Source organism: Lynx canadensis, chromosome D2 (genome assembly GCF_007474595.2).
Source record: "Lynx canadensis isolate LIC74 chromosome D2, mLynCan4.pri.v2, whole genome shotgun sequence".
In the NCBI taxonomy this organism is placed as follows: Eukaryota; Metazoa; Chordata; class Mammalia; order Carnivora; family Felidae; genus Lynx; species Lynx canadensis.
In genome coordinates this window covers 32,038,371-32,063,382 of record NC_044313.2, presented here as the reverse complement: position 1 = coordinate 32,063,382, position 25,012 = coordinate 32,038,371, and the positions used below count along the sequence as shown (strand labels likewise).

The 25,012-nt window shown below is 45.6% G+C and overlaps 1 protein-coding gene across 2 annotated transcripts in view; it reads right to left on the bottom strand.

The window, feature by feature from the left end:
- BLNK (B cell linker) overlaps positions 1–20,795 on the bottom strand; it is a 75,484-nt gene extending 54,689 nt beyond the window's left edge. Inside the window, exon 1 of one of the 2 annotated variants that reach the window (XM_030334411.1) lies at positions 20,550–20,795. In XM_030334411.1, coding sequence (XP_030190271.1) covers positions 20,550–20,596 — 47 coding nt within the window. In that variant the 5' untranslated portion in view covers positions 20,597–20,795. The remainder of the gene's footprint in view (positions 1–20,549) is intronic. The other variant, XM_030334412.1, reaches the window with a different exon arrangement.
- Positions 20,796–25,012: the final 4,217 nt, after the last annotated feature.

Sequence of the window (25,012 nt, the reverse complement as noted above, 5' to 3'; positions counted from 1 at the left end):
CACAGACTGCTGTTTCAGCAGCCAAGTGTCTGTTACCTGGAAAAACAGTGTCCGCCAAACCAAGAAGACCTGGGGATGCTCTCAGCTCCTTTTATCAACTGTTCACACGCTGCCTGATGCACAGCTTTCCTGCTCTCTGGTACGGTCTTTGGAGCCCTTTTTTCCCCCCTCTACTACAACATAAAGCACATGCAAAGGCATGTGCGGCTGGACTGTTCCCAGATTTAAATACCAGCGGTCTCACTGTGAGAAGTCGCGTGTAGGTGAAAATAGGCAAAAAAACCCCTGCCCTTTCAGGTTTGATTGGCCCTTTCAGGGATATCTTTCCATGGATGGCGGAAGGATAATAGGAGCACAATGTTCTACTCTTTAAATTATGAAGAGACAGCCACGTACAGGTAACAAAATAAAATGAACGAAGAACAAAGCTCATGTAATATATTTTTTAAAAGATGTCAATAGTGTATTTTTTAAGTGTACTCATTTTGAGAGAGACAGAGGGAGCAGGGGAGGGGCAGAGAGAGGGGGACAGAGGATCTGAAGGGGGCCCCAATGCAGGGCTTGAATTCACCAAGGCAGAGCTTGTGACCTGAGTTGAAGTTGGATGTTCAACTGACTGAGCCACTCAGGCACCCAATAACGTATTTTTTAAGTAGCATGCTATTTCAACATTTTACAGTGGTGAATACATTATATAAATAATTACAATTATTATTTCTCTATAAACCAAATCAAATTATACATTCTCTCCTTTGTCATTGATTTAAAAAATTTTCTTCAAGCTTTTGAATTAATGTCAACAACCTTAGTTATTTAACAATACTCTGAAGTAGTGTGACCCGGGCTGAGCCTGGATCTCAGAGGATTTAGATCCCACAATGTACTGAGCTGGAAAAAAATCACTGTTTGAAAATAAGCAGCAGGTTTTTTTTGCCTTCAAGGAAGTGGTTTACTTTAGAATCTGATAGACCAGTGGTTCCCACTGTAAACTGCACCTGAATCACCTGACGGGCTCTGAACATGGTGAACCCACCCCCAGAGCTTCTGATTGGGTAGGTCTGTAGTGGGTCAGCTAATTTGCATTGCTAACAATTTCCTTGGTGCTGACTTTACTGGCCAGGAGACCACCCTCTGAACATATTCCCACCCCCCCCCCCCCCCACCCCCCCCCCCCCCCCCCCCCCCCCGCCACCTCCCCCCCTCCCCCACCCCTGCCCCTTGCTGTGAGCCTTTTAGTTGTGCCTAAGCAAATAGATGCTTGGGAAAAGTTCTCAAGAATCCAAGGGTGAAGTTTCAGACAAATAAATTGAGTGGTCACTTCAATAACTTAATTTGGCTCTGGGTTTTACTAGACTGTCCCTCCTCTGTGAGACTCTGGACTTCCCTCTGTGTGGATTTAGACTACCCCATGCCTGTGTATTTTTATGTATTTTATAGTCACGTGCTTTCTTCCTGAGCCATAGTTTGCTAAAGCAGAGTATCAATGACGAGGGGGGGGGGTGCAGGACAGACACGCCCCTCACATTTGCAACAACGTAAAAAGGGACTGGATCTGCTTGGCACAGAGCCACATGGCCAGGACCATTTGGTGACGTTGGGACATGACTATATCCCTGTCCCTGGCTGTCCTTGCTGCTACTCAGCCTGCAAAGACTCTAAGCCAGGAAGTGAGGAAAATGAAGATATGGTATATAGGCCTTGGGCTTTGCTACTGGATGTTTCCTGTCTTCTGGGGCCTTCTGGTTGTTGGTCCCTCTACAGGTTGACCTCTCCAGGGATTTTTATAGTGCAGAGGTGAGCTGGCCCTTGAAATAGTCTATGGCTGGGAGCAAAGCACGGAAGACCTGAAGAAGGATCCAGGAGGCTGAACGAAACCTTGTCTAGGAGCAAATATAAATCGTTCTCTGTGTTGTGCTTCCTTCCATTCCCCAAATTTCAGCAAAGTCTTAAGTAGGTATGACTAAGTCTGTTAGGATTGTGGGGGAATGAGGAAAGGGTCTGTGGCCAAAGGTGCAAGAGCCTGAGAAACTCACATGGTGCCTGGAGGATGCTGTCTGCTCCACAGTGGGGGGAAAATGACTCCAAGAAGAGGGACTCATGGATCTGGAGACAAGCGAGAGCCAGTATGGAGCAGTGTGGGATGTGTATGCAGCCCTGGGAGTCCCAGAATGCCAGGGGCGGGAATAGGGGTACTGTAATTTGAACGGCAAAGAATGATGTGACTTTTTTTCTTTGGAGTCACAGGTAAATAGTGACTGGTCACATAGGTTGTACAGTTTTTAATTTTATAACTTTATTTCTGATAAAAAATGTAATCTATGCTAAGTGAAACAATCCTGAAAGCCTGAAAAGGCTACATACTGTATGATTCCAACTAGACTCTGGGAAAAGCAAAACTATGAAAACAGTAAAACGATCAGTGGTTGTGATTTCAGGAGGAGGAAGGGAAGGATGAATAGATGGAACGGGATTATTCAGGCAGTGAAACTATTTTTGTATGTCACTATAAGGGTGGCCACATGTAACATGTTCATTGTATCAAAATTTGCAAATAAAACTTAAAATGTCACTCTTACTTCCAACCCCCACTATTAACATTTAATTAAATAGCCTTCTAGGGGCGCCCAGGTGGCTCAGTAGGTAAAGCGTCCAACTTTGTCCAACTTCCGCTCAAGTCATGATCTCATGGTTTGTGGGTTCGAGCCTCCCCCCCCATCGGGCTCTGTGCTGACAGCTCAGAGGCTGGAGCCTGTTTCGGATTCTGTGTCTCCCTCTCTCTTTGCCCCTCCCCCACTCGAGCTCTGCCTCTCTCTCCTGTCTCTCTCTCTCTCCCAAAGATAAATAAACATTAAAAAATTAAAAGCCTTCTAATGTTTTACTACACGTGCATAGTATGTATAGATTTTACATAATTAAGATGATACTTGACATTTTGTAATCTGCATTTTTCACTTATAGCTCGAACATTTTCACAAGCGAGTAGGATCCTTAGACTTTGTTTGCTTAGCTAGCCAGTCTTTATCTGCACCTTTTCTCCTCCTGCAAACTGAAAGGGCTTTTAATTAGCTGAAACTCTGATCTGGGTGGGTGTGACAGGGAGCAATGAAATGTCAGGACCCCCACCCCCACCCCCCCTGCCCGTGTGCTTGAGGGAGTGGAGAGAGAAGACCAGACCAGACCTGAGCCCAGCACCAGCAAGAGCTGTTGACAAGTCCTGGATGCCTGGGGGCGGAGGGGCAGGAAAGAGTCCATCTCAGGTTCAAACCCAGATCACTCTAAAACAATGTTTCTAAACGCTGGCATCTGTTAAATGAAGATATCTACCTTGCAGGGTTGCTGTGAAGATAATAGACAATGGATGTAAGGTGCCTGCCCACACAGGAAGTTTTGGTCCATTGTAATGGCTCTTCTTGCAGAAGACCCTGGGGACTGGTTTGGACCAGGAACAAAACTCAGAATCAGTGCCCTCTGCTAGAGGGAAGTGGGGGTGGGAGGGCGTTACCACCTGGGTTGATTTCCTCCAGGCCAGAAGGTGCTCCAGAAATGGGTTTGGTTGTGGGGTGTTTTCGTTGTTGTTCTTGTTTTGTTAGTGTTTTTTTCTGGGGGGGGGGAGGTGATGGGTGGTTGCAGGGAGAACGCTCCCAACCTGGCGTGGCTGATTGGTACCAACAAGTGGGAATCATCTACTAACCACAGTTCTGCATAAAACCAGGCATTACGTGCCCTGACCGGAGTGGCATTTTGATCTCTAACCTGCAGGAATACCTTTGCAAAAAGATGAATTATTTTGGGTTCTTAGGGTGCCTTTAGTCCCAACAAATGCTTCCGTAGAGCCAGCTGTATCCAAGTGTAAGAAGAGAGCATTTTAATCACCACTAAGTTTAGTACAAGGCAAAATAACGCGCCTGCTTAAAAAAAAAAAAAAAAAAAAATTGAGGGGCGCCTGGGTGGCTCAGTCGGTTAAGCGTGCGATTTCGGCTCAGGTCATGATCTCGCGGTCTGTGAGTTCGAGCCCCGCATCGGGCTCTGTGCTGACCGCTCAGAGCCTGGAGCCTGTTTCAGATTCTGTGTCTTCCTCTCTCTCTGACCCTCCCCCGTTCGTGCTCTGTCTCTCTCTGTCTGAAAAATAAATAAACGTTAAAAAAAATATAAAAAAAATTTAATTAAAAACAAAAATTCAGATTGCTGGGCTTGCACCATCTCAAGGTAATAAAAATCCCAGGCGGGGCCCAGGAATCTGCATTTTAACAAACTTCTTGGACTGGTGATTCTTACGCACACAGAAAGCTGAGAAGCTTTATTAAAAGAAACAAGGCAGATTTATCTGCTTCTAGTCTAGGCTTAATTGCACAGAGCACAAGAGAAGGCCCCCAACTTCCATAGTATTTTCGCACCTGCCTCCACTGCCTGAAATTTCTTTAACAGAAAAGCTTTACTCCATATTGGGATGCTGAAGGCTTACCCAGACACTCTCTCTTCCCAGGAAAGGAACATAGGAGTTTTAGTCAATAGTGTGATGTCTGCTTGCAATAGGGGAAAAGAGCAGAAAGAATCAGATGTGGGTGTGGAGGACCAGGCTCTTACCTTCACCTATGCTCAGATCAATACAAATTTGACACAGAGCTACTTTCCCTCTGCCTGCTCTCTGTTCCCTGGCAACCGGCACCAGAGCAGGGACTCCCAACTCCAGGAGCTGAATACAAACAGCCCAGCCTTTTTCAAGGGGTATTTTTTAAATTTGGAGTTAAGAGCTTACATCAATGGCCAGTCTCTATACATCTTCTTCTTAGAGGAGGTAGTCTTGATTTGGGCTACACATTAGAGTCACTTAGGGTGCTTTTAATAATCCTCATACCCAAGGCTCCCCACCAGACCACTGGCTCCCAGGTGATTCTAATGTGTGGCCAAGGTTGAGAACCGCTGGCCAAATTATCACTGTAGGAAAGACCCACGGCCTAAGAGAGCACGGGAGAAGAATCCATAGATGCTGGCTGCCTTTCAGAAAAGTGCCTACAGGCTGAGAGCAGCCCTGGGATGTAGAGGGACAGAACAAATCCAGAAGGGTGGACTGGTGGACACAGAGCTCCACCAGGGCCAAGGGAGCACCGAGAAGGCACTGCACATGCGTAGTTTGGTCCCATCGTCAAAAAGTAGTCCAAGATAATTTTGTATCTTTTACAAAATATCTTTCCAATAATTTTGCCAAATACAGGAGATGATTTCAAAGATGGTATTATCTGGTGTTATTTTTAGTAGAAAAAATAAAAGGATCAGAAAACATCTTGCTTTCCTTTCAGCTCCTTAATGCACTCACAGAGGACCATGAAAGGCAGGTTTTAGCAGGCTTTTGCACTTCGGTCTTTTCCAGGAAAGGTGGAATGCAGAGCAAGTTAATCAGAGAAAATCCATGTTTGCTTTGGGTTTAGGAATGGATTGAAGAGGGTATCGGATGAAAGAGACTCTTTGCAAACAAAAAGAGCAGATAAATCCTTCCTCCTTCTTCACCCCCCACATCTTAACCACGGTCCGATCCGGGTCTAGAATTTTATTTTGTCAGTATCCGTGGGGCTGGTCCTCTGTGTGTGAGGGATTTTGTCAGGGCCCTCGTCAGCTACTGTTCCTAAACCCCAGCTTTCACCAGGCCACGTCCTCCTTAAGAGTCTGCAGCAACTCCTTGGGTCTCCTGAATAATCCTGACTTTTCCTCTTGGCTGAGAGTTATTCACTGTTGCCCTGAGCTCCTGGAAGCCCCGCTGACAGTGGGCTTGGATCTGTGAATTATCTGCATCTACTTGGCTGGGTACCTTAGAACATCTGCACTCTCCTCATATCCGGCTGTTTCCTCCAACATAGAAGACATTCATTCTCTTAATTCCTTTCCACCATGAATGGAGTTTTAAAAATGTAACAATCATCACTGGGTCTGCCGATCCTTCATCTGACTTCCTCCTTTCTGAGGTATTTAAATGATCTTCAATCATTGAGTCTGGGTTTCTTTTTAAGATGCTACTCATCATTTTTATAGTATGTTTTATTTTTGTTGTTAAATTTCAATACAAGCATTGTGTGATAGAAAGTTGAAAGCTTCTGATACGAAAGAGAATAAGAAAACAATGGAATTTATAATCGGGTACCCTTGGATGCTCAGGCTTGAACCTTCTGGGCTTTTTTTGACCCTCTTTCTCTTTGACTCTTCATCTGCGATCACCAGTTCAGTCAGTTCACCTCCAGATGATCTTTCCTGTCTCTGTTTCCTCATGCCCACTCCTTCAGCCACAGCCACTATGATCTCATGGACAATGGACGACGCCAAAAGCTTCCCATCTGGGTCTCCCTACTTCAGTCCCTCCCTTCCCCCAAATTCGTTTTCTTAAATTACCCCTTTGCATCATGTCACCCCACACATGAATGCCTTTAATGTCTCCCTGCTTCGTGCATGATAAAGGACAAACTCATTTGCTTGGCATTCAAAGGCTTCTCAATTTGGACCCAACCAAACATTTTAGACATAATTATGATGCCCACTGTTATGAACCCACAATTGTTCTCCTGAGCCCAAGGCCCAGCTTAAGTGGCTCCTTTCCCTTTCCACATTATTTCTTGGGCGCAGGAAGGAGGTCGCTTAGGGAAAGAGCACTGGAGCCTAGAGAGGTGGATTCTGCTCTTATCTCTGCTGCTTCCTGGCTTTGCCAATCTGAGCAATCCCCTTCATCACTCAGTGCCTCATTTTCTCTTGTAAAACGAGAAGATTGGATTACAGGGGCGCTGAGGTCTTTTGGAGCTCTACATTTTATTTCTGTATTTCCTGGATTTATAGCACTTCAGGCAGGACTACTGATGGGCCATTTAATCTCCAGTGTTGAGAACAGTTTGTGAAGTGTTATTTGGTTCATGTGACATCTTTTGTACGCTGTATCTTAAACTTCGTTTCCTAAACTCAAAGTAGTATTGTTTCTTCATTTTATGAAAGTAATACATGCTAATCCCTAAAAATCCATATGATACAGACACGTAAAAGGGAAAACTCCTCCTTTGGCCATAGGGAGGATCAGAGGGCTGTGAGGGCCCCTGAGAAGGGAGTGGCTGACCCGAAGTGTTGAGATGAAGTGTCCTGGGAACTGGATCCTGATGGGAAAATGGAAACTCGGCAGGCAAAAGAGGAACAGGAGCCAGGTGGCAGAAACAGCAGGTGCCAAGGCCCAGAGGTGAAACTGGCTGGGGTGTTTGGGGTCTGGTGAGAAGCTGAGAGCAGCAGGATGTGGGGTGTTGGGGGAAGGGTGGAGTCATAGATGAGGCTGGAGGGTGGGGTCAGGCAGCAAGGGCCTTGTTAGTCAGGCCAAGGAGATGGGTTATAGGCAGCAGGAAGCCCCTGAAAACCTTTCCTCAGAGGTGTGCCCAGGCTAGGGTAGCAAAAGGGAGGAGGGGACACTGGTGGCTGGGAGACCGGTATGAAAGCAGCCCTCCTGGGCCCCAGCCCCGGTCCACGGTAGGGAGATACTAGAAGGATAACATCAAGATGCCCTTTAGTGCCCCAGCTGGGCAGGGGGAAGAACTGATGGCTGCACAGTGGACCATACTGGGGTCTGAGGCAGAACAGATCCGCAATACTGGTCCTGTCTTCATTTAAAATGTCAATATTTTGGGGCATTTGGGTGGGTCATTCAGTGAAGCATCTGACTTGTGCTCAGGTCATAATCTCACAGGTCATGAGTTCCAGACCTGCATCAGTGTGGAGCCTGCTTAGGATTCTCTCCTCTCTCCTCTCTCTCTCTCTCTCCCTCCCTCCCCCACTCTCTCTCTCAAAATAAATTAAACAAAAAACAAAATAAATAAGTAAATAAACAATAACATTTCAATATTTTGTTCATTGTGAACTATTTTTTTTTGCCTTACTTTTGATTTTTAAAGTATTATCTTGAAATACTATTTAACTTACTGATGGGTGGAAGATTTCTTCTTAAAGTTTAATGTTATCATTTTTTTTTTTACATGAAACATGTATTTGTCTTCTTTAGTCTATAAACCCTGGATGAGTGTCCACGCTGGGAAAGTCAGGTGCCTGACACAGAGCTAACTAGCTTGAGCACAAATCCTTCCCCCTGGGAATGCAGGAAAAAGGTCCTGCCACCCCCTAATCTCATGACAAAAACCTTCTGGTTTATGTGAAACCAGAGGACAAACACAGACAGAGACTGGGGGATTCTCTGATTTGCACAAAATATCTTCCTTTTGGATAATTTCTGTCTCAAAGCTGAAGTCTCTGGTTGTGAACCATCATCTTGAAGCAGAATGCCACTTTTTAGTGACTAGTCTGCTATCTGCATGCGGCGGAGACTGTCCCATCCCGTTGGCTGGCAGGCTTCCCTCCTCTGCCTCTCCAACCCTCTTCTAGTCCTGGCCCAGCTTCCTCATGTCCCTCCTTCCTGTGGCATCATTGGTGCTGTATTTAGATTTGCAAATTCAGCAGGAGAGGGGGCTTCTTCCTTCTAGAAAGTGAGTCCGCACTGGAGATGGCACAAAAGTTTTGACAGCCCCTTCTGTGGTGGAGGAAGCCCCCCAAGGATGAGTTAGCACCACCGTCCCATTTCACAGATGCAGATACCAAGGCCCAGAGAGATCATGACGCTTGTCTTGTCTCGGACCACACAGCTTGGAAACCCTGACTCCTAGGTTTGCTTGTCATTAAGGTAGTCACAGTGAGAGAGACTTTAGTAATATCGTGGATCAATCCCCTCTTGTTGTAAGGGAGGAAACTAAGTTCTAGAGAAATGTTGCCACTGCCCCAAGATTGATTAGCAAAAGGGGCTCTTGGGTGGCTTGGTCGGTTGAGCATCTGACTTCGGCCCAGGTCATAATCCCAGGGTTCGTGAGTTCGGGCCCCACATCGAGCTCTGCACTGATGGTGCAGAGCCTGCTTGGGATTCTCTCTCTCCCCTTCTCTCTCCCCCTCTCTCTCCTCCTCCCTGCTTGTGCATGCTCTCTCTCCCAAAATAAATTTCAAAAACTTAAAAAAAAAAAAAGATTGATTAGCTAAAGATTCCCCCAGCTCTTTCCATCACACCCTGTTCTTTCCCTTTCCACACATGGCTTGGGTCTCCTGCCAGAGGCCCAGCTTTTCCGTTGCAGGGACTGCGTCTTCCACTTTCTTGTGCCACAGCCCAGAGCCACCATGAACAGTCCGTGCCCAGGAAGCCATGCCGGTGGTCAGACTCAGATAATCGGTAGTTCAATAGTAAAAGCTGGCGCTTAGTGAGCCTGTGTTATGCGCCAGGTGCTTTGCATCTATTACTTCACTTAACCCTCGCGACCCTCTGAGGTAGGTCCTATTATTATCCGCATTTTTTACTGTGATTAAAAATAACTACACACCAGATTTGTCATCTTAACTACCTCTAAGTGTCTAGATCAGTAGTGTTTTCGCCTATACATTGCATATTCACATTGTTGTGATTATCCCAGTTTTAATACATGAGAAAACATTCACTCAGAGAAGTTGGGTAATCTGTCCCATGTCCTACACCCAGTTGAGGACAGCTGGGATTCAAAGTGGGGCCTTTTGACTCCAGAGCCCATGCTCCCAACCACCCGTGGATAACCTATGCTGGCTTGTTTCAGCCTGACCCTTACCCGGGCAGGAGGGGCCATCACCACAGGCCTGTTTGGTCACCTCCATCTCTATCCCTGGAGAAGGCATCCGATCCTTCCACCAAGCAAGCAGTCTTTACTGGGGACACATGTGCCCCCACCACCACGCTGCTGGTCCTCAAGAGCTGACTTGTTGCTAGAGGGAAGCATGGGCTCTTAGCGGCCTGTCTCTATCTTTAAGGAGGGGCAGAAAACAAAGAGGACGGGACAGATGGCAGGAGGAGAGGCAGAGGGTAGTGCAGGCAGGTGGGGAGTGGGTAGGAACCCGGTCCAGGCCTCTGGGGTCTGGGACCTCCTGAGAAGCAGGGTGGCTGGACTCACGGAGGGAGACCAGGGCACCACGTGCCCGTGTCCTTTCACGGCATCCTAGTGACAAAGACTGCCCAGGAGACCTGGCGTGGAGGGGTGCATGCAGCTTAACTGTTAGCAACTTGTTTCTGCGGTTCTTAACCACCGTTAACCAGAGAAATTAACTTGCAAGTTTCTCCAGACACTCTACCATTTTTCTTTCTTTTCTTTCTACCGCGATCTCCAAATACTTTGTGGTTGTCTTTGGCATGTCTGAAGTGCTGATGTGGGTTATAAGTCCAACTGGGCTGACCTGCACAGGCAGGAGTAGGGATGATCCTATGAAGGCCCTGAATCCTTTTTACAAATCCTGGCACGCTTTACCCTGTCAGAGGCAGTTAGGCACGGGGCACAGCACCCTGAGACTGATGAGGTGACAAAGGAAATAGGCTAAACTAGACTCAAGAAGTTCTTAGATGATCTGCCACTTGCTGTGATAGTTTCTACTGACTTGCGGGGACTGCAGGGACACCCTTTCCTTCCTCCCAGCGCTGAGGAGGCCTTGCTGGTCCCCTCGCTCAGCCACTCACGCAGCAGGGAGGGACTGGGGGGAAGGGAAATCTCTTCCAAAAAGCCATACATACATAAGCAGGTTGCAAAATGCAAAAAAGTTACAGGAGGCTCCTGTGTCCACAGATGGCACAGACTGTTGGTTTGGAACAGTCCCCAGAGGTCATGTTATTTAATCCTGTCACTGTGCTTGGCTTTGACATGCTCTTTGTTCTAACAAGGTGCAGACAGCTGACATTTTGCTATGTTCACGGCCTCTCCTCAACCGGCATGAAAATTGCCCTGGGGAACTGATGATTCCCAAACAACAAATTTGTAAGACGATGATGTGATGTATAATTCTAATCACATTTCAGAACCTTCCGAAAATGTAATTCTGTGTAATTCTAGAAAAGGAATGTGTTTTTAAGAATTTAAGCATGTTCTTTTATTTATTTATTTATTTATTTTCAGCGAGAGAGAGAGAGAGAGAGAGAGAGAGAGGGGGGGGGGGGGGGAGACAGTGCGTGTGAGTTGGGGAAGGGCAAAGAGAATGAGAATCCTAAACAGGCTCTGTGCTCAGCAGGGGAGGGGGACTGGGGCAGGGGGAGGGGCTGACAGGATTGATCTTACTACCACGAGATCATGACCTGAACTGAAATCAAGAGTTGGATGCCTAACCAACTGACTGAGCCACCCAAGTAACCGAGCATGCTCATTTAAATTAAAAAAAAATTTTTTTTTAATTTATATATTTATTTTGAAGGAGACAGTGAGCAGGGGAGGGGGGGCGGAGAGAAAGAAAGAATCCCAAGCAGGCTCCATGCTGTCAGCCTAGAGCCCAATGCAGGGCTCGAACCCATGAGTTGTGAGATCATGACTTGATCAGAAACCAAGAGTCGGATGCCCAACCAACTGAGCCACCCAGGCGCCCCAAGCATGTCCTTTTAAAGATTAACCTTGATGGGAAAAAAGGACTCTTGCCTATGTCTACATTGGCACAATATAATATTGTCACCCACTTATCTGGGCATCCCAGTTTGATAGTTAAAAGCAAAGATATTTTCAGAGAGTGAAGAGTGATTTTGAGGCATGATATTTCTAGTACGTTGAAAAATTCGGCTCAGTTAAGCTCATTTCACTGGGATCTGAGTAAAAAACCCTATTGGGGAATATCACATGTGGGGATTGAAGTGGAAAGAAGCCTTGTAATTCTTAAAAACCATCCAAAAATGCTTATTAATAATACGTGAAAACACACTTTGAAACAACATCTAATTGGTGAAAAAAAATATAGCACGGATCCCCAAGTATAATATTTTATGGTAAGTACAGAAAATAATTTCATTGTCACTTTTTTCTATGGAGGCGAAATACACTGTGTAAAATTGACCATTTCTACCATTTCGAAGTGTGCAATTGAGCAACTTCCTGATGGGGTGCAGCCACCACCGCTATCTAGTTGCAGAGGTTTTACATCACCCCAAAAGGAAACCTCATTCCCACAAAAAGGTCACTAGCAATTTTAAAGCAGATTTCCCCCCATTTTATTTGGAGGTATTTACACAAATACCTTTTGTTTTAATCGTTTTAAGAGGTTGTGTTCGGCATGCATCAGGTATATTAGGCCCAATCATCTGTGACTGGTTTGCAAATGTGATCATTTTTGAATGTGGAGAATGATATGAAATGAAATGAAAAGACTTTCTATTGTAAAGGAAAAAAAAAAGAAAAAGAAAAAGACTTTGACCCTAAACAGGCTGTAAAGACTGCTTAAAAGGCACAATAGTCACAGATAACGACGAGGATCTGGTTTTCCAAGGATTTGGTATTTCATTTGCCATTTCCCTTTTGAAAGTGTATTTCCCAAGTTTGTATTTTATCCCACCCATAGTTATTCGCACTAAAATAAGATGACTTTCCTTCCGGCCAGGTACTGAGTGTGGACACTGATATGCTTCCTGTGCCTAAGAGATTATTCTTCATCCCATAGCAGTGAAGTTGTAAAGTAAACAACGACAACAAATTGAATGGGGGGGGATCTCTCACCCTGTAGGGAGCATCCTTAACCACAGCCCCCCACCGCCAACTCCCTTTGCTTAGGCGTGGTCTCCCTCCTCCAAACTTTCCCTCCTTATCACCTGTTCTTTCCTGAACAAAGTCCCATTCTTTCAGCTAACAGCTGTGGACTGAGCCACCTCTGTGCGGGAGAGAAAAGCCCAGCTATCTGCCCTCCAGCCGCAGGGATGTTGTTGACAGATAGTGCCTTAATGCCTTAACCTATTACCCTCGGTGAGCTTTCATTTTGAACCGGGACTCTGAGACACTGCCTTATCCCGCATGGATGCCTCTTTAATGACACAATTTGGGAAAGCCCCGGCCAGGAGGGATTTGGGGGAAGGAAGCATCCACGGATCTCTTCCTCTCTGTTTAACATATTCACTGCTACAACACCCCTGTTATGTTATATGTTATTATAATAATGTATGATATTACTTTCCAGATGAAAAGGTTGAGGCGAAAAGGGATTACATGACCCGTTCAAAGACCATGAGCTGGTAAGTACAGAGAAGTATTCAAATCCAGACCTGCCTGATTTCAAAGATCCTATTCTTTCCAGTATGGCAAAAACACCTTTCTGAGCACTTCTTAAATTATACCACGTCGGTCCTGTATGCTCAGTCTATGCGTGAGACCAACTCTTCTGTTTATAATTACAGCTCACTCTCAGACTACACAAACGACTGTGGGAACGTTCTTGGAAAAATATGTATCCGTAGATATCAAATGTGCTGGGTCAGCACAGAATTCAAGTGCAGACCAGGAAACCTGTAAGAGCCTGAAATACTGACAGGCATGGTTCTGTAGGGGTTTCTGGGGTTTCTCACTAGTAAATTAGTTCTTTTAGTTAAAAAAAAATGTCTAGGGGCGCCTGGGTGGCTCAGTCGGTTAAGCGCCCAACTTCCGCTCAGGTCATGATCTCGCAGTTCGTGAGTTCCAGCCACACATTGGGCTCTGTGCTGACTGCCTGGAGCCTGCTTTGGATTCTGTGTCTCCCTCTCTCTCTGCCCCTCCCTCACTCACACACACTCTCTCTCTCAAGAAATAAATAAACATTAAAAAAATTTTTTTTAATATCTAGGGCAAATACAGAATATAGACTAAGCTGGACCAACCTCTATTGGTCAACACCTGACACAGGGTAAAAAAAAAAAAAAAAAAAGAGGGGAGTGGCCTATGTACTCCCTTCTCCCAGCAGGCAAACAGGGAGCTATGGTTCTGGAGCAGGATCGGCTATGTGAGCTCCGACAGTGACTTCACCTCTCTGGGCCTTAGGTTTCTTGCCTCAGAAATAAAGTTGCTAAAGAGACGGCCTCCCAAGTCCTCGCCAGGAGACCTGTGTGATCTGGATGGGGGCTTCTCTGCTGCTGTCCGTGTCCTTCCACAGAGCAGGGGGAGCAGGCTCAGCTGGCGTGGCTCAGGGAACCTGTGACCAGAACTGACTACATCATTTCTAGGGGCCCAGGAAGTCCAGCAAGCGTGTGCAGTGAGAACACTGAAGCTGTCCTTGAGGCTTAGACATCAACGGCCCTGAACAGAGAGACACAGGGCCACCTTAAAGAAGCAGAAAGGCTGACACAGAAGAGGGGCTGACAGAGGGGAATCACGAAGCAAGAGACACACGCGTCCGATGGGGAGAGAGTGGAAGCCCCTCTGACCATTATCCAACAGAGACAGAGTCTGGTTAAGCAGACTCAGATGGTTTCCCCGGCAAGGTCATAGCCATAGTGGGCAAGGGCACTGCAGCCCTTTGGCTTGGAAGCAGGATCTGGGGTCACCCATGAGCCTGAGCATCTGACACTACAACACGCAGCAGCCCCACACCAGCCTGGACCCCTTGCACGCATACCCTCTCATCATTCCCAATAGTGTAAGAGGATCACACCAACTGCTCACCTCTGGATAAGATCAACGCCAACTTAAAGAGTCATGGGAGGCTGGATAGAGGACTCCTTTCTACTAAAGCTGGAATAAACTCTTTTAAAAAAAAGTTGCACCCTCAAAACCCAGCCATCAGTTTCACAAAATATACACCAGTGGCCATGGGGAGATCAGGGAAGAAAGGGTGAATTGTGCTGCAGAAACTATCCAAGGTGATGGCAGAGTTATTTGGATCCGTGCCTCACAGTGCTGCAGCATCTTCACATGGGATTGAGAAGACATTAAAGGGTGGACCGATACATAGCGTCTCATCCCCCACACCTCAACCTGTCTTTTATCCCGAAACATTCTACCCATGGACCTCAGGGCAACGCATTCTGCTCTAGGACAGACACAGTGTATCCACCTCTGTCCAGAGTTTGGCCATAGGATCAGATCTATAAGCCCTTGGACTTCCTAATAACTATGTTACCACTTAATTGGCTTTTTATCCCAACTCTAAGGATTTGCACTCATGGTTTACCTGGTCTGCTTACAGAGGTAGAAACAGAGACTATTCCAAGATGACCTTATGCCTGGAGATCTTTCCTGCTTTCATTTCTCTGGAGAGAACAACATATACCCCATTGGTGCATGTCGTTTGTGGAATCTAGTTTTATTTGACCCTAAATTTTTTTTAAAATAGTAACTCATTGAAATATAGGCCCCAGCACCTCTAGCCCTTCTCCTTGGCAACCCCTCACCCAAACCGTCCCAGATAGAGGAATATCAGAAGGCTTATCAATTGCAAAGATATATATTCTAAACTTTAAACACATACCATCTCTATAAGAATATACAAATGAAGAGGGGCTTCCTGTTCGAGACAGAATTCATTTACTTGGCCTAAATCAGTTTCTCAACAGCAGCTCTACTGCAATTTTTGGCGATTCTTTGCTGTAAGTACTGCTCTGTAAGTGTAGGATGCTTACCAGCACCTCTGGTGTCTACCTGTTGGTACCAGCAGCACCCCCTCCACATTTGTGATGATCAAGTGTCCCCTGGGGAACGAAAGTGCCCCTCGTGGAGAAGCACCGATCTAAATGATGCAGCCAGGCCTTCGCGGAGGGCAGCAGAAGGAGGCTTCCGTGGAGTCTCTAAAAAGCCAGAGAGACCTTTCCGTTTCCCTGCTACAAGCTATCGTTCAATTTTTTTTTTCTTATTCATATTCTTTGTTTTAAAGTTTACTTATTTATTTCGAGAGAGAAGTGAGCAAGCATGAGTGGGGGAGGGACAGAGAGAGAGGGAGAGAGAACCCCTAGCGGACTCTGTGCTGTCAGCCCGACACGGGATTCCATCTCACAAACCATGAGACCATGACCTGAGCCAAAATCAAGACTTGACGCTCAACTGACTGAGCCCCCCAGGCACCCCTCCTATTCGTATTCTTTTTTTTTTTCAACGTTTATTTATTTTTGGGACAGAGAGAGACAGAGCATGAACGGGGGAGGGGCAGAGAGAGAGGGAGACACAGAATCGGAAACAGGCTCCAGGCTCCGAGCCATCAGCCCAGAGCCTGACGCGGGGCTCGAACTCACGGACCGTGAGATCGTGACCTGGCTGAAGTTGGACGCTTAACCGACTGAGCCACCCAGGCGCCCCTCCTATTCGTATTCTTTAACCAGCCTAGATTCCGTGATGCTGCTGCATGTGGGCAAGAGTAAGATCCTCTTTGAAAATGAACCAAACAGTAAATTCTCCACTGAACAGATGAGGTTCGTCATCCGTGGGGGAAAATCAAGAGACTATCTGCAAATGTGTGCCTGAAGTTCTCTGGAGAGAACTACTCCAGAACTCCTCTCTGGAGTAGTACCAGCCCAGTCTCCTCCAATTCCGTGATGTAGGAGTCTTGGCTGGAATGTAATTGTGGTTCCATCCTTGCGAACCTAATTAAGTGTATCACAGCCCACTTCGAGACCAGTTGCGTGAAAAGAAGGGAGTTGTTCGGCTATGGTACCCTGGCGATCACTGGATCCAGGACAGAGGGTGCTTTGGAGATGTAGACTCTGGTTTAGGGTTTTCCTGGTACAACCATGCCCAGAGTGGGTGAGAAAGAGTGCCCCGAGTTTCCCTAGCCAATGACCCTGAAAGCTATAAATACTAAGCAAATTCTCATAACGTGGCTCCAGGGTAGCTTGCCCACAAGGAGAAAGAGGCCTTGTCCGAGGAGTCCATCCATTGGTGTGACACAAGAAGTCCCAGTTGACCAGTTTCTTGGCTGACATAATGCAGATGGGCAGTGTGAAGAGAAATACTTCCTGGGAAGTCTATCTTGTCTCTACCATTAGATGCTGTGCCTTCTTTTTCCTTCCCTCACGAGTACAGGCCTCTGCCCTAAGCTTATAAAGAATGAGAAGAGAGAAGCTCCCAGACACATGTATGTTCAAGAGTTGCTCTACCCATCATGAGGCCCTGGGCAGCTTCCTGCTCTGCTTGCCATTCTAATTCAAGGGGGTTGGATCCATTACCGTGAGAAGAAAGAGAGACTGCAAATGGTCACTCGTGATATGTGGGTTGAAGTACTGGCTATTGTGTTTACTTTTTATTTGCTTGTTATACTGACCATGAAGCCAATGCCATTCTTGGCACATCAGCCCATGTTGTCTTACTTCGTCTTCACGAAAAGGCTGTGAGGAAGGCATCTCTAGTTTTGACACCTGAGGAAACTGAAGCTTACGGAAGTTGAGTGACTTCCTCAGGACCCATATGCTAGCAATGGGCCGTTGAAATTCAGCACTTTTGGGCTCCAATTGCATTGTCCTTCTAAATACATCACAGCAACCTTCTAGGTGACCTTGTTGGATGCTGTGTAGTTGTGTTTTCTGACCTCACTGTTTAGGGATGGACAGCTTTCAAAGATGGATGATTCAGTCAGGAAACATCTCCTGAAGGCCTTGGGATAAAATCATTGAAAGCTGTCTATCTTTAAACAGTAGGGTCAGAGAATAGTCTCCATGCCTAAATGATCACATGGCATTAGAGCCGAGAGGGGCTTCGGGAATTGGCTCATCCAAACTCGGCATTTGCAGATGGGGGACACAGGAGAGGGGAGGACTTATCCAGGGTGGCGTGGTAGAAAAGCCATACATGGAATATATGGAAGCTTCGTTAAAGAAAGACTACAGGGTGCGGTAGGTGAATGGGGGTGCAGAGAGGGATGAATTAGAGTTAGGGTTGATGACGATGCAATTGACGGAAATAGGGAGGCTCAGAGATGGAGCTAGTGGCAGAAAGGTGAAAATAAGGTGAATTTCTTTCCTTTTTTAAAAAAGTAATTTCTACACCTAATTGTGGGACTTGAACTCACGGCCCCAAGATGATGAGTCACATGTTCTACCTACTGAGCCAACCAGATGCCCTGGTGAATTTGTTTCTGAAGAATTGAACTTGAAAAGCCAAGTAACTGGAAATTCCAATTGAAGATTCCAAGACCTGAGGAGAGAAGTCATGTCCCAGAAGCTGTGAAATTACATCTCCAAGTGAGAGTCCTGGCAGTGAGATCCAGACACCCAAGACAGGGCTCTGCCGTGCTCAACAGATTTTTCGCCACTTAGGTTAAGGCAGAGGAAGGGTGTTTGTCACATCTAGAGTCCTTGCAAAGCTAAATGCCACACGTGTCACACAATCAATAGGTAAAATAACCAAAATGGCCAAAAAGAAGAACTGAAATGAACATAAACTTTACCAAGGATCAATGCAAAGTTCTGCGTTTATGTTCAGGAAATCAGTTGCACAACTACGGAATTAAGAAGAAAGAATAGCAGTGATATTCATGACTGCCAGTTTTAATCTAACAGTTATTATGTTCCAGGATCACTATGTGCCCTTGATGGACACTCACTATCTCTCTGTTTTTGTGGCTAAGAGTTTAGGCAAAGTCTCACATAAATTTTGATAAACCTAAGGATATAAACACAGCTCTTCACTTATACTGTCACCTGGTACCAAATAATTGCAGTTATGCAACCTTCCGAATTGGTGTCAGTCAGGACAGAGGGCACAAATCACAGGGATCAAGTATTTCATTTCCCTATTCTTTGACATCCCACCTAATTACAGAAAAGATTTAAGGTGGTGCTTCAAGTCCATCATGTTTACAATTTCCTGTCGTTGACAAGCTCCGCGTTGGCAGTGCACATTTTACCAAAACAGGCCAATTCTGTAAAGACAACTGAGTAACCAAGTGGAAAAAAATTTACTTCTGCTTCAGCGGATGAGTGCGGTGTATGATTATCCACAATATAATTTTGGTTTCCCGCCCTATAATCTATGGTTGTATACTGCCTATTGACCACTCACTCTGTGATTAAGCTGGACTTTGTCCCAGGGTGGTAGAGGGTGGAGCTCATATGATGATTCAGGTTCTATTCCCTTTCCTTATTTAAATTCCCATCTGGATTTCCTAAAAGAGGTTCTAAGGCTTAGCGTAGCTCCAGGTTATGGAATGTTTGGAAAGGACTATATAAAACCCTCTTGCTCATTTGAGAGAAGCCCTAATATCCATGCCTTGTTGATTTCTTTGGCATGTCTTTCCTACACTCTTTTCCTTTCACTTCTTACTGCTGTGCCTCAAGTCCAGGCCTATGGCACTAGATGCTTAGGCTGCTTAACTGGCCCCATTACAGAGTATCCCTGCCCCCTATTACATGCTTGCTGGCATGACATTTCTATTCCTGTAAACCATTCTCTAACCCCCTGTGGTTAGAGCCCTCACTGTCCTTTGTGAGCTGACTCCACCCTACACATCCCAATTTACCAGGACCTTCTGGTTCCATACACCCTACTCCATAGTCTCTGTTGGACAGAACACTCTCATCATCCCACCAATGGATTGTGTTCAAGTCCAGTTCCAAGTTGCGTTTCTCTATTTCCTCCCTCCCGGCTCATTGTTTTTCCTCCAATTCTCACCCTACTTTTGTCTTACTTGCCTCTCAAACCTAGCTCTTGAAGCATTTTCTCCATGAGATCTTTCTCAGCTACTCCAATTCCCTTCTTATATTCATTTAGTCTCTTACTACTTTCATTGATTCATCTGCCCCCCCTCCCATGAGAGTGTAGTGACTCAAGACCAAGGGAAAGACTGAGGTACGTTCTTGGCCCCTGTCAGTGCAGGTCAAACCACAGTACCCAACAACACACCCTTGAAATGGCTGACCGTGCTGATGGAGCCTACTGGTCCCAGATCAGCAGTTCATTTCAAAACACCATTTACCAAACACCTAACCGGTATAAGATCCAAATTCTCACTGTGAAGGGCGGTCACTCTGCAAATTCCAGACTCATTTCTCTTAAATTTTGTCTCAAAACCTCTAATTGTCTAGCTCTTTATTATTTGTGATAGTTTACTTGTTGCACGTGTCACATCACCCATGACAAACTGAAGGTCAAAGTGGTAGTTGGAATATAAAACACTCACTGAACATTTAAAATTTCCGATCTCCAACAACCATGATGCTGTTACCATGAAATAAAAAGATCTTCAAAATAAAAAGTTGGGATACTGTCTTTTCCACAGCTCAGAGGAGTTGTTTGATTCTTGCCCCTTGGGCCACTTCTGGTTTTTAATTTCTAAGTGGCTTTTTATTAGATAATTGCTGTAGTGACAAAATAACACTGGAAAAACAGATCTCATGTCCCCACACAATTGTGATATCCACCCACAAAATAAATAAGAGACAACTGCAATGAATACAAATGATTACAACCATCTTTAACATTAAACATTAAATAGTAATCCACAGTGAAATGGTTGAGATTCAGATTAGACAAACGCATCCTTCGAATAATTTGTTGTATTCAGACTCTGAAAGCTGAACTTCAATAGAATCTAAGTCCTTGGGTTTTCTTTTTTACCGTCTCCCCAGGGCTTCCTACATGCATCTTTCAATGACAAAAGCCAGCTAGAATAAGCCCACTTGTTCCTACATATTTCTTTAAAAACTCAGGGTACTTCTCTATAGCAATTGCCACCCACTGCCTTACAATGAGCAAAGTATTCCAGGATTTCAGTTTTTCTCAGAATCAGTAGATCATTAAAGAAAAAAAAAAAAAAAAGGAAGGAGAAGTATTGGATGGGGAAAATCTTACCTCAACTTCTGACTGGCAGGGACAGTTATTTTGTTAAGCTTGTCCATTCTTTTTGTTAATTATAAGAGCCACGAATAACCGTCAGTGGTAAGGTCAGCAGTCACTGGCCCTCCTAGGGAGTAGCATGGTAAGCCTTTGATCTCAAGGGTCCCAGTCACTTGAGTCTGATTTCCGAGAGAGTGCCGGCTGCTGGCAGACACCCTACACTAGGGAGAAGTAAAACTTGCTCGAGCACATAGTCAAGTTTCATGTTTCTACACAATCATGTGATCTGGGTAGCCAGCCAGCTTGGCTGATTACTCCACGTTGTGTAAACTTTAATAGTGAAACCTATTGGACATGCAAATTTCTTTCCAGCTGCTTTCTTTTATAACCAGATTTGTAATCAGGTCAGGACGGGCTTCTGGCTGGTCACTACTTCCTGTTGTCCCAAACACATATAGTCCTTGTTTTCAGCAGGTGTCATTCTGTCCCCAGTAGCTTCCTGGGCTCAAGAAAAAGCAGAATAATCAATTCTCAGGTCTCTTTGGGACTTTCTGCTCATTTGCATAAATTCATGGATAAACTTTTCCACTTAAAGAACCATGATATGAAAATAGCATTTCTGTACTGTCATTTAGTGAGCAGAAGGCAGTTTAAGATCAGGGAGGAAGAAAATGAGAGAAACGGTTCCTTTTATGCCTGGCACACTTCCCTGTAGCCAGCAAGCACACCCTGCTCACCTTGGTGAGGAAGGTGCACATTTACCACATTTGCCCAGGTGACCAGTCCTCTTCTGGGTCTGAAGAATACAGAGAAAGGACAGAGTAGAGGTTCCAAGTTGCCTCTTCTGGTACAGACCCCAGGTCTGGCTGAAGATAGAGGGGGAAGGAGAGGAAGAGAAGAACTGAAGGAGATGGGGTGGGGGAGTGAAGAAGAGAAGGGAAAAGAGGAGGAGGAAGAGGGGAAGAGGAGGAAGGAAGGAGAAGAAGGTGGGAGGAGGAGGGGAGGGAAGAGGAAGAGGAGGAGGGGAAAGAGGTGGAGGAAGAGGGGAGAGAGGTGGAGGAGGAGGGAAGGGAGGTGGAGGAGGAGGGAAGGGAGGTGGAGGAGGAGGAGGGGAGGAGGAGGAGGGGAGGGAGATGGAGGAGGAGGAGGGGAGGAGGAGGAGGGGAGGGAGGAGGAGAGGAGGCAGGAGGAGGAGGAGGGGAGGCAGGAGGAGGAGGGGAGGGAGGAGGAGGAGGGCAGGGAGATGGAGGAGGGGAGGGAGATGGAGGAGGAGGAGGGGAGGGAGGAGGAGGAGGGGAGGGAGGAGGAGGAGAAGGAACAGTGGTACTGGCAGAGGTGGAAGTCGTAGGTGGATTTCTTCCCTTCTCTACTTCTTCTTTGTACAAACAGAAGTTCTGTATTTCTCTGGGTAAAGCTTGATTATTCATGTACTACCTCTGAATTTCTAGTTCGACCAGATGATCAGGAGCAGAATCCTCAGAGCTATTAAAGGGTGGGGCCCTTCTGCTTGGCCAAGCCACTGAATTGGCCAGGCTAGCAAGGGAGCAGACGATCTTTCACAAGAAAAATGCAAGCACTTGCATCTTCCAGTTGTTTATTTTCCCCAAACAAGCAGCTCAATTTGCTTGCAGCGTATCCCGAAAGAGCTCTAGACACCCCCCCATCCTCTCTCCATAGTTCTTAACTGAAAGAAACTAGTAGACCAGGATGGTGAAGGCTGTTGCAACATCATCAAGGATTAAGAAAATCAAGCTTCACTGAATGGGATGATGATAGCCTGTGTCTTCTAAATTACTGTAAAGTGCACCCCATCAGCCACTTGACTTTTCTGTTAACCAACAACTCTGTTTAGCACCTGGACTGGCAACTTCTTATTTCCCCAGAGAAAAAAAAGCAGGGGCAAGAGTCACACTTCTGCTTTTTCTTTTTACAGCCACTTGTCTTTCTTCTTTTTTTACTGTATTTGGTCTGACATAATAAAAATGAGAGTCTGCTTTTCCAGACTGGACATTTTGCCCCATGTGGTGTGTAGTGTGACGGCCATATTGTTCCAGGCTGCCATGACTGGTCTGTAGCTGCAACCAGCTTACCCAGAAGATCAGTGAAAACATGGAAATTGAGGATACCAAGTCTTAGCTGATTACTTGTGAAAAGAATGAGGCCACACATGGTTTCCACAGCACACGGAGAACAACATAGCATAATAAACAGTCGTGATTTGCACAGCACAGTGGATATGAGTTTTAATCACTAGATGAACAGATGAAAAATGGATAGTCCCAACCAACCTTAAAGAAAATTTGGAACTCTAACATACTGTTGATAAAAATACAAGTGGGTGCAATCACTGTGGAAACACTTTGGTATCACCAAAGCAATTTAGATCATAGACATGATGAAATAGTACGAATATACCACGTACACCAAGGTCACATGCAAGAATTGTCACAGAAGCACCATTTTTAATAGAAAATTCAAAAACACTGGAAATAACACAATTGCCTATCAACGGGAAAATGAATAAATTAATTGTGGCCTATGGATGCAATGGAGTACTATTCAACAGTGAAAATGAGTGAAGTACAATTGCATAAGTATGGATAAATAACAAAATAATTTGGGCAAGAAAGGCAAGTTAAAGAAGATCACACATCATGATTTCTGTTATATTAATGTTAAAGACATGTAAAACTAATATATTATTTAAGACTCATACCTATAGGTCAAACAGAGAGAGGGAATGATAAACGTAAAATTCAGGTGAATGGTTACCAGGAAGTGGGATCACAGTGAAGGGGCATACAGGGCTTCAAAAGCAATGGTGGTGTCCTACTTCTGAAGTCAAGTGGCAGGTATATAAGTACCTACTGTATGTATTAAATATTTAACAAAAATAAATAAAAGAAGATATGGTCTAGGGGCGCCTGGGTGGCTCAGTCGGTTAAGCGTCTGACTTCAGCTCAGGTCATGATCTCACAGTTCGTGAGGTCGAGCCCCGCATCAGGCTCTGTGCTGACAGCTCAGAGCCTAGAGTGTGCTTTGGATTTTGTGTCTCCCTCTCTCTGCCCCTCCCCTGCTCATGCTGTCTCTCTCTCTCTCTCTCTCAAAAATAAATAATCATTAAAAAAATTTTTAAATAAAAAGAAGATATGGTCTAGATTATGGGGCAAAGCCAGGATAGACTGTCAAAGTTTCAGTTAGCTGTGTGAGATGTCGGAGCTTGAGAACAAAAAGACAGATTATATTGGAGCTTGGGGATGAGACCCAACCAACCCTGGTTTCTCTTGGGTCTTTCCTTGCATCCACTAATGACAAAACACAACTACATGCTATTGAAAGCTTTCCGTATTTACATATTATGACATTCATTTCATATGTGAAGAAACTGATTTGTAGAGAGGTTAAGTTAAGTGGCTCAAAGTTCTACCACTCACTCATGGAAGAGCTGGGCCTCAAACCCAAGCCTGTTTCCATACTCTAAGCTGAGAATCACAGGCCTTTGCCATCACAAGAGAGATCTGTGATTCAGCAGAGGGCCTGCTCTGACATAAGGTCAGATCTTGACCTTGGGTGAATCACTTATCCTTGACCTTGGGTGAATCACTTAGTCTCCCTGACCTCAGCTCATCTTCCGAGGACAGAAAGCGGATTCAAGGAGAGCTCAGGCTCCTTCTGACTTGGTCTCTGAACACTGGCCCATGTGCACAGAAGTTAGATTACACCAATCGCAACACCCTCATGGTGTCCAGAAGAGAAGCTTCTGATGGTCTTTGCCAGATTGCTTCCCAATGACGCACTAGGTGGTTGTGGCAGTTTACGGAGCCTTGGAAGTAGTCCAAATCTTCACTGGAACTGAAAGTTCAGCTACTCTGCTCTGCCACTCACCTGCTGATGGCTTTTCCCCTGCCAGGGCTGGTTTAGACACACTGCCAGAGTAGGCAAGGGGTGATGTTGGCACTATGGTTCTGCGGTTCTAGCCGTAACCTACTCCCATGATGGTCAGCCTCACAGCAGCTAGGAGGGGGCTACTGTTTATCATTCCCATTTATGATGTGAAGTCTGAGCCTCAGAAAGGTGACATTACTTGCCTAGGGTCATCTAGTCTTCTTGCCCCCTAAGCCAGGCCCCAAACACCCAAACCATTCCGTCTTTTTTCCTCTCTTGTGCTGGCCCTCTTTGTTGGGCTGGAGTGGGGTGGGTGTCTTGTAGGAACAGTGGCCCTGGTAGCTTTCTGACACTGCAGGCCAAAGTAGCTGTTGGTCAGACCTATGCCTAGTTAACTTGTGAATGTTAGTTAAGGGCCCAGATGGAAGAAAGTTTGGGGGGAAGCTAAGGGAGGAAGCCTGGCACGCAGAAAGCAAGTGGAAGAAAACAGCAAAAGAGGCCAGAAAAGGCAGAGAGAGAAAAGGAAGTGTGGCAGATGCTGACAGTCTGTTCCCCTCCTTTGCGGGGAGCAAGGTCAGAAAGGAAGAAGAGAA